At 40.3% G+C, this 10,089-nt stretch overlaps 1 protein-coding gene across 1 annotated transcript; it reads right to left on the reverse strand.

Moving 5' to 3' along the window:
• Positions 1 to 2,687: 2,687 nt before the first annotated feature.
• On the reverse strand, positions 2,688 to 9,761 carry trnt1 (tRNA nucleotidyl transferase, CCA-adding, 1). Its single transcript, XM_078413880.1, has 7 exons — positions 9,620 to 9,761; positions 8,987 to 9,180; positions 6,832 to 6,970; positions 6,567 to 6,693; positions 4,261 to 4,454; positions 3,894 to 4,147; positions 2,688 to 3,335 (listed from the first exon to the last, which is right to left on the reverse strand). Exons 1-7 carry the CDS (start codon positions 9,759 to 9,761, stop codon positions 3,087 to 3,089), a joined length of 1,299 nt encoding a protein of 432 aa, XP_078270006.1. The 3' UTR covers positions 2,688 to 3,086.
• Between the last annotated feature and the right edge of the window lie 328 nt (positions 9,762 to 10,089).

Genomic DNA, 10,089 nt, shown 5'->3' on the forward strand with positions numbered 1-10,089 from the left:
AAGCTTGGATAGAGTGGGTGTTTCCAGTTGTGAATCTAGGACCAGAGGGCACAACCACAGAATAAAATGACATACCTTTAGAATGATCATGAGGATAAATGTATTTAGCCAGAGGTGTTGAGTCTATGGAATTCATTGCCACAGGCAGCTGTGGAGGTCATCACTGGGCATTTTTAAAGTGGAGATTGATTAATAAGGGTGTCAAAGGTTATGGACATAAGGTAGGGAAAAATAGGTCAGCCATGATTGAATAGCAGACACAGAGCCAAACTACCTGATTTTGATCTTTATAATCTTAAGGAATTCATGGTAGGAGTACAAAGATCTTTTCTCCTTTAAATTTCCCCTCTTACCTTAAAGCTATGTCCTTGAGTATTCAATTTTTCCATCCATCAAAAGTTTCTGGCTGTCTACCCAATGCCTCTCATTGATATATTTCTATCATGTCTCTCCACATCTTGCATAAAACTGTCATGGCTCAATTTTTGAAGATATAAAGAACCGAAGAATCTACCAAGTTGAGTGCTTAGACTACCCAATTAAACCTGTGGAGATGGCCTCATTGAAACGCAATGTAGTAAAGATGTGATCGTTACCAACCTGGCATCTTTTCAAACTACCAACGATTTGGGAAATAGCCTCCTGCTTGTCCACATTTCCAACCAACAAAACAAACTTTGGGATTCTCTCAAAAATGTTATTTTAAAAGCAGCATTCCATAGTTATCTTATTTTTTTTTCTATTCACTGCAATGACACTGATCTTCAGCACAGAAGCATTGCATCACAATTTTGCCATCCATGCAAAATTGAGATTATTGAGTCAGTGGACAAAATTGAGAGTCAGAGTGGACAGCTATGTGCTGAGCCGGAAGAAATGGGGGAGATATTAAATAATTTCTTTTCTTCGGTATTCACCGAGGAGGATATTGAATTATGTGAGGTAAGCGAAACAAGTAGAGTAGTGATGGAAATTATGAGGATCAAAGAAGAGGAGGTACGGACACGTTTGAAAAATATAAAAGTGGATAAGTCTCCAGGTCCTGATAGGATATTCCCTAGGACATTGAGGGAAGTTAGTGCAGAAATAGCAGTGGCTATGACGGAAATATTTCAAACGTCATTAGAAACGGGGATGGTGCCGGAAGATTGGCGCATTGCGCATGTTGTGCCTTTGTTTAAAAAAGGTTCTAAAAGTAAACCTAGCAATTATAGACCTGTTAGTTTGACGTCTGTGGTGGGAAAATTAATGGAAAAGATACTTAGGGACAATATATATAATCACTTGGATAAACAAGGCCTGATTAGAAACAGTCAACATGGATTTGTGCCTGGAAGGTCATGTTTGACTAATCTTCTTGAATTTTTTGAAGAGGTTACCAGGGAAATTGATAAGGGCAAGGCTGTGGATGTTGTCTATATGGACTTCAGTAAGGCATTTGACAAGGTTCCACATGGAAGGTTGATTAAGAAGGTTAAATCGTTGGGTATTAATAGTGAGGTTGCAAGATGGATTCAACAATGGCTGAATGGGAGATACCAGAGGGTAATGGTTGACAACTGTATGTCAGGTTGGAGGCCAGTGTCTAGTGGAGTACCCCAAGGATCTGTGTTGGGTCCACTGTTGTTTGTCATTTACATTAATGATCTGGATGATGGTGTGGCAAATTGGATTAGTAAGTATGCAGATGATACTAAGATAGGTGGTGTAGTTAATAATGAAGTAGATTTTCAAAGTCTACAGAGAGACTTAGGCCTTTTGGAAGGGTGGGCTGAAAGATGGCAGATGGAGTTTAATGCTGATAAGTGTGAGGTGCTGCATTTTGGTAGGACAAATCAAAATAGGACGTACAGGGTAAATGGTAGGGAATTGAGGAATGCAGTGGAACAGAGGGATCTGGGAATAACTGTGCATTGTTCCCTGAAGGTGGAATCTCATGTGGATAGGGTGGTGAAGAAGGCATTTGGTATGCTTGCCTTTATAAATCAGAGCATCGAATATAGAAGTTGGGATGTAATGTTGAAATTGTATAGGGCATTGGTGAGGCCGAATCTGGAGTTCTGGTCGCCAAATTATAGGAAGGATGTCGACAAAATGGAGAGGGTACAGAGGAGATTTACTAGAATGTTGCCTGGGTTTCAGCACTTAAGCTACAGAGAGAGGTTGAACAGGTTGGGTCTTTATTCTTTGGAGTGTAGAAGGTTGAGGGGGGACTTGATAGAGGTTTTTAAAATTTTAAGAGGGACGGACAGAGTTAACGTGGGTAGGCTTTTCCCTTTGAGAGTGGGGAAGATTCCAACAAGGGGACATAACTTCAGAATTAAGGGTACAAAAGTTTAGGGGTAACATGAGGGGTAACTTCTTTACTCAGATGGTGGTGGCTGTGTGGAATGAGCTTCCGGTGGAAGTGGTGGAGGCAGGCTCGATTTTATTATTTAAGAGTAAATTGGATAGGTATATGGATGAGAGGGGATTGGAGGGTTATGGTCTGAGAGCAGGTAGATGAGACTAGGTCAGAGAAAGTGGTCGGCGTGGACTGGTAGGGCCGAACGGGCCTGTTTCCGTGCTGTAATTGTTATATGGTTATTATATTCACAAAAAAAGTTAAAAGATTAAGTAAATTAACAACATATTCTTAAAAGGCAAAACAACACAATTTTTTCATGATTTTTAATTCTTTAAGTGTCCTTCGATACTAGAAGTATTCAAACCAGACCATGTGAGTGAGCATGAACTCAATTTATATAACCAAGTTAAGATCCAGTCCTTAACAGCGCATCATCTATCTCGCACAATGCCAATTATTTTTAGCAACTCAAACTGTTCAAACTTTGAACGTGCAAATAGATTGGAACAGAACTATCATCTGCACTTAAATCCATCCAATTTTGAGTAGAATCAAAATGTTACTTAAAATGTACATGCGTGAAAATTAGTGATCATTGTGACAGAAAAGCAAAATTGAATTTAAAATGAAATAAGCATTATATATATAAATTAGAGACTGAAGGTGATGGCAAGTGGTCCGACATAAACTGAGTTTAAAAAAAAACTGTTTTCATTGTCTGAGTGTCTAAGACAGCAGTTTACGGACTTTTTACAATACTTAACAGTTCTTCCTTATCCATCAGGTAACCACTTTTTTTCCACGTATCCCTAAGTTCCTGCAACATTGTTCCAATTTCCTTTCCAGAAATTATTCCTATTTTTCGCAGATCATGGCCACTAACAGGAAAGCGTGGTATGGACCACTGCTCCATTTCCTTCAGTAACTTCTCCTCTCCTTGGTACTTCAGTAATTCGCACACTTTGCTTTGCATTTCCGGTTCTCTGGACTGAAAATTGAGCAGAAAATAGCAAAATCAAACCCAGTTACATTTTAAATTCACTCATAGTACCAAAAACAACAACTCTTCAGCAGCTCACGATGTAACACAAATGAACAATTGAATTAAGGTTTAGACTTGTGAACAATTGAATTAAGGTTTAGACTTGGGGAAAGATGGCAGATTCATGTTGTTCCATGCTTTTAACATTTTAGCTAAAAAAAAAACATTATGGCAAAACCTGACCTTTCAACACCCAACAGATGACTATTGGATGATTATTGACTAATCGTGTTAATATGTCAATGCTCCATTCAAACCAAAATTTCACACTGCGTGTTATTAATCCAGCCTGAATATTGTGTTTATGATCCCATTGGCACCTGCTTAAAGTAGTAAGTCATATAGTACTAGTATAAACTGTAAATGCTGCATTTGAGAACGAATTTGCCATTTCAAATAAATGCCATATACCACATTTTCATCAACGTCTCAGGTTTACACAAATCCAAAGTTCTGGATTATAATTCTCCCATTTCTTTTCAATTTAACTAATTTATTACTTACATCTATAATGAAATCTCTGTAGGGTTTCAGTGGATCTGGACCATCGGCCTTTATTAAGTCTCTTCGATACTTAACTAGGAACAAGCCAAGTTGCTTTTCCTCTTTTGAAATTTTTAGCCTTAAGTCAAGTCGTAGAACATCGTCTTGTATTCGAAAAAGTGCTGCCAGAACAGTCATAGGTTTCGGAGAGTGATGTTCCACATTTTTGCACACCCTGTTCAGTTCTTCCAGATTGCCTTCAATGACTGGCAATCCTGCAAAAGATTGAAGGTTGAAAACATTAATAATTCAATTCAATAATTATGCAGAGTGTATAACATGAATTGATGAATGACTCAACTGAAAATATGCAGATTTATATGCCTACCTATGTACTGAGCTATGTCCACCTCATACATTAGACTGACAAGGTGAGCAACATGGTTTCCAACTAGAGTTTTTTTCAGCTCAAACCAGATTCTTTCACCAGAAATTCCAGCCATGCCTTTTGCATGCTGTTTGATCGACTTCAACGTCTTGGGATCGTGATCTCCCAATTCTTTGGCAATCTTGCCATAAAACCTAAAAGATATAAAGTTATCAGGCCAATGAATAGCAATTATCTACCCCCCACAAAATGGTATCAGTAGTCTAGCCACTCTGGCAGAGGAAGTCCAGTGGGCCTGAATGCCTTAAGTTATTTGGCTTGACTGCAGAGAGAAGGGCAAGCTTAAACTGGTTCCTAGGGGATGGACTCTACATTCTAGGGATCCCTCGGTTTACTAGAACCTGTTCACTGTCAAGAGAATCTAAATAACTGAAACACATTGAAGAGATTTGTGGTCATAATGTAGACACAAAATGCTGGAGTAACTCATAATTAGTGGATAGTAAATGGAGTGGTCATGTGTCAGAAAATTAACATCGATTTTTGGCACTCCGGTGATAACTGGTTAACAAAATTGTTCACAGATAATCGCTAACTTGAATGAATATGCTAAGAAACTTCAGTCAATGCTTTTTTTACCCTCGCTCCAAGTTACCATAGCAAAACAATGAAACGACTCAATTAGAATCTCAAAAAATTGAATTATCCCCCATCAAGGGAAAGATTTGTTAAAGATGCTGGCACATGAAGGGTCAGGTAAAACACTTGGACCAATATTTGTGTTCTGCATAGTTTATTTTGGAGGGAGGAAACAGGGTAATAAGCATGGGGGGAAAGCAGCCATGCATAGATCAACAAGAAGCCCTGACTATGAATTTCCTATTAATTCTCATTGAAATTTCATCAGTAGAACTATAACATCACTTTAAAAAAAGAAAACAAAAATTGATTTTATATATTGATTTGTTGGTGGTGGTCTCACTTACAATCAAGCCAGCATCAAAAATGCAGGAAATCAGCACAAGGTCAGCATGGGAGTCAGATCTCCTGCACCAGTGGATGTGGATCTGGGTGAAAGCACATACACGTACACGAATTTATTTCATGATATGGGTGAAAATAAAGTACAGGGATTAAAGGCAGCCGGGGTCAAAACCTGCTGCCAGCAGGCCTGGAAACATGCGGGCCCTAAAACACGACCAGGAGGATGATAATTATTAAAAATATAATTTATTTAAATATGTTTATGGATGCAATCTGATGGCAGAGGGAACCCACAAATATAGAGTCCTTCATCAACAGAAATAACATATTTGGGCCCTTCTCTCTGATTATATTGGACAACTGTATTCTGAAGGAGTGACTGAATTTAACTATGTGCGCATAAACATTTTGCTGTGGTACCATTAGCGTGCAATTAGCTCAATACATCCTGAGTACATGGAAAAATATGAACAATTTATAAAGTGGTTTGGTGACGAGTTTAAAAATATACAATGGAAAAGCACTCCAGATCAAATGTGATGAAACAATATAGTTTATTAACTTTACGCTAAACATACTTTAACATTAAAATTTCAGTTACTATTTCGAACATTTTATAAAATGTACTTTCTCAACCGTAACAAAATTTCCCAAAGGCAGCTTTCTTCAGTCTGGCTATTCCATACTTCAACCATATGGAAAACAAATCAATTGAATGCAAAATTCACCTTGCATGACTAACATACAGCATACAAATACTCTATTCCAGGCAAGTTTACATTTCTCAAATAATGAAACCAAATCAAGAGCTCAGAAGCATGTAAATAGCTATGCATCATGCAAATCTATTTATAATTACCCCCAAACTTCTGCAATAGATTTCAGGATTCAAAAAAATCATCTGGAGGAATTCAGCGGGACAGATATCTTAACTTGACCTGACCCCAAGCACTGACTGTCCATTTCCTTCCACACATGCTGCATGACCCGGTGTATTTCTCAAGTGCTTTGTTTTTGCTCGATATTCCAGCATTTGCAGTCTCTCATGTCTTCCCAATCTCTTTTTAATATAATTTTATCATGTAAGAATGGATTGGATCTTCCCTGGAATGATTTTTAAACTTGACAATTGATAATTATTGTAGACCTGCGTATTCTCCTAGTCCCTGCTCATTATATGTACTTGAAGGAGAACAAGTTCCTTTAGGTCATCTGACAACTATGATTTCTGACAAAATCCAAGACTTGCTCCAACCCAATGCAAGATATTTTTTAATTGATTCACATTTAATTAGATGTTAACGAAAGAAAATTACACCAACCTAAAATATCGCATTATTCTCAAATAATCTTCTTGTATCCTTTGTGACGGATCACCTACAAATCGAACTTTCTTGTTTTTCAGATCCTCGTAGCCATTGAAATAATCATACAAAGTACCATCAAGGCCTGAGAAACAAATGAAAACTTAAAATGGGTTCAATACATCATAAATTACATTGAGGTTTTTTTTTTAAAGGCTCATCGGTAGAATGGACACAATAATATAACAGAAGTCAATGGAGGATGCAGCCTAAACTTGAATACCTAAAAACATTGAGTTGATTGTAAGGTCTCTGCGTTCAGCATCTGTCTGCCAATCTGTTGTGAACTCTACTTCAGCGTGCCTTCCATCTGTTGCAACATCAATTCGCAATGTAGTAATCTCAAAGTTCTGATTATGCACCTATGTCAGATATTTTAAAAAGATACATTAACATTTATCACAAACTCCAAATGACTTAATTTTGATTTATTCATGTTACAATTAATTAAAATGGCTGAAACTTCATAAGAGAGGGCTACATGAATTCCAGTCATATCAGACATACTTTAATACATTTCAGTTTAAAAATAATGATGATTTTATGTACATTTGGACAGATTTCCTTATGATTCAGACAGAACTGTATATTTCAAATCATTCAGAGAGGAAAAGTATTAAGAATTCCGTGATATATAACTTCCCAATGAAATATTTGCAAAACCCTTTATATCTCATTGATATCAATAGTACAATGTAAATTGGATGTTAACACATTCAGGTAAATTTGCAGTGACTTGAATAGCTATTCATTCATTAAAATCCAGTAAGAGATCTGCAAAGACAACTGAATTTCATACTTTAATGTGGGGAAAGGTCAACATATTAATAGCAGTAACAGGATCGTTCCGAGTCAGCATGGATTTACGAAGGGGAAATCATGCTTGACCAATCTTCTGAAACTTTTTGAGGATGTAACTAGGAAAATGGATTGGGGAGAGGAATGTACCTTGACTTTAAGAAAGCCTTCGACAAGGTCCCACATAGGAGATTAATGTGCAAAATTAGAGCACATGGTATTGGGGGTAGGGTACTGACATGGATAGAAAATTGGTTAGCAGACAGAAAGCAAAGAGTGGGGATAAATGGGTTCCTTTCAGAATGGCAGGCAGTGAATAGTGGCGTACCGCAAGGCTCGGTGCTGGGACCGCAGCTATTTACAATATACATTAATGACTTGGATGAAGGGATTAAAAGTAACATTAGCAAATTTGCAGATGACACAAAGCTGGGTGGCAGTGTGAACTGTGAGGAGGATGCTATGAGGTTGCAGGGTGACCTGGACAGTCTGTGTGAGTGGGCGGATGCATGGCAGATGCAGTTTAATGTGGATAAGTGTGAGGAAATCCACTTTGGTGGTAAGAATAGGAAAACAGATTATTATCTGAATGGTGTCAAGTTAGGAAAAGGGAACGTACAACGAGATCTGGGTGTCCTAGTGCATCAGTCACTGAAAGGAAGCATGCAGGTACAGCAGGCAGTGAAGAAAGCCAATGGAATGTTGGCCTTCATAACAAGAGGAGTTGAGTATAGGAGCAAAGAGTTGTACAGTAGTCCTTCTACGGTTGTACATGGCCCTAGTGAGACCGCACCTGGAGTACTGTGTGCAGTTTTGATCTCCAAATTTGAGGAAGGATATTCTTGCTATTGAGTGCATACAGCGTAGGTTTACTAGGTTAATTCCCGGAATGGAGGGACTGTCATATGTTGAAAGACTGGAGCGACTAGGCTTGTATACACTGGAATTTAGGATGAGAGGGGATCTTATTGAAACATAAGATTATTACGAGGTTGGACTCATTAGAGGCAGGAAACATGTTCCCAATGTTAGGGGAGTCCAGAACCAGGGGCCACAGTTTAAGAATAAGGGCCATTTAGAACAGAGATGAGGAAAAACTGTTTCAGTCAGAGTTGTAAATCTGTGGAATTCTCTGCCTCAGAAGTCAGTGGAGGCCAGTTCTCTGAATGATTTCAAGAGAGAGCGAGATAGAGCTCTTAAGGATAGCGGAGTCAGGGGGGTATGGGGAGAAGGCAGGAACGGGGTACTGATTGAGAATGATCAGCCATGATCACATTGAATGGTGGTGCTGGCTTGAAGGGCCGAATGGCCTACTCCTGCACATATTGTCTATTAATCGGATCCAGTTTTAGGCAATTGTCTAAAAGTTGTTGGTCATTAACATTATTAATTTACTTTGAAAGCATAAATATACTAATTGCTTAAATGGGTTTACAGTGCTTTTCCAGTAAGTATATTTCTAAAATGTATTTAATATTTTGACACCAAAAGGCAGAGCTGAGATTTGACAAACTCCTTGAGATCTAAATACAAAAACATTCGGTTCCACATGAAAGAACCGAGTGGTAGTTTAGACCTACCCTTGCAGTAATGGTGCCATGCTTCTCCCCTTTGTTGTTGATCATCCGAATGCCCGCAGCCTGGAACAACTCTTTCATGTGCTCAGGGGTGGCAGTGGTGGCGAAGTCCACATCTTCTGGCTGCTTCCCGCTTAGCAAGTCCCTCACAGCACCTCCTGCTATCCTCAACTCGTGGTTGTTTTTACTGAACAATTCTGAGAGGAAATGAGGAAAGTGCAAATGCCGGTTATCCCGCGAAGTGCAACTGAATGGTGCAAGTGAAGGGGAAATCATTGCCTAAAACATGGCAGGAATAAGCAACAGTGAAGGGGGAGAGGGGGAATCATTGTAAACAAAAAGCGTCAGGAATAAACAGCAATGAGGGGTGCAAGGGCAGGAGGAATTATTATAAAACAACATGCCAGGTAGAAGCAGCATTTTGGTCCGCTTCTGCCGGGAGTGGAGCACAGATCGGACACTCATCGGGCATTGCTGACCTGCCCCTGCTGCAAATGGAGGAGGGGAAGGTAACAGGGCAAGGGGGGAGGAGGGAGTGGAAGGAGAATGGGACCCGAGGCCCATCCATGGACATTAAAAGGTCCCCGAGATGGCGGCGCCCATGCATCGCTAACCTTCCTTTACCCCCGACCTCACCTGCAACACACTTGAGGCCGTCGGTGAAGAGGGTGTGGAAGTGCAGCGTGTCGAGGAGCTGCTGCTGTTGCAGCTGCATGGTGAACAGGCCGCGGCGGAGAGCCCAGGCTGCAGTGGCGACGAGCAACGTCCGCCTCCACATCACTCGGCGCTGCGCTTGCGCGCCAGCAGCCCAGACAGGGAAAGGAACACGTGATCGGAAAGGGGGCGTGGTCGCTCTCCGAGAGCGACGCTGGTCAAGGGGGCGTGGTCGCGCTCCGAGAGCGGCGCCGGCCAAGGGGGCGTATCGTGGCTCGGCTCGTCCGGGAGGCCCGCCTGCAGGGGCACGTGACCAGCAAGGGGCGTGGTCGCGCTCCGGGACATTGTAGATTAAGGGGGTTTATTCACAAAATGCTGGAGTAACTCAGCAGGTCAGGCAGCATCTCGGGAGAGAAGGAATGGGTGACGTTTCGGGTCGAGACCCTTCTTCA

Source organism: Rhinoraja longicauda, chromosome 17 (assembly GCF_053455715.1).
Source record: "Rhinoraja longicauda isolate Sanriku21f chromosome 17, sRhiLon1.1, whole genome shotgun sequence".
Lineage (NCBI taxonomy): Eukaryota > Metazoa > Chordata > Chondrichthyes > Rajiformes > Arhynchobatidae > Rhinoraja > Rhinoraja longicauda.

What these genes read in the sequence shown, in the direction of transcription:
- trnt1 (XM_078413880.1), bottom strand. Translation starts at nt 9,761, where the DNA reads ATGTGGAGGCGGACGTTGCTCGTCGCCACTGCAGCCTGGGCTCTCCGC. An exon ending in AGAATAATGCGATATTTTAG is followed by an intron (nt 4,455 to 6,566) that starts GTTGGTGTAATT and finishes TATATCTTTTAG; the next exon opens with GTTTTATGGCAAGATTGCCA. An exon ending in GGACATAGCTCAGTACATAG is followed by an intron (nt 4,148 to 4,260) that starts GTAGGCATATAA and finishes AATCTTTTGCAG; the next exon opens with GATTGCCAGTCATTGAAGGC.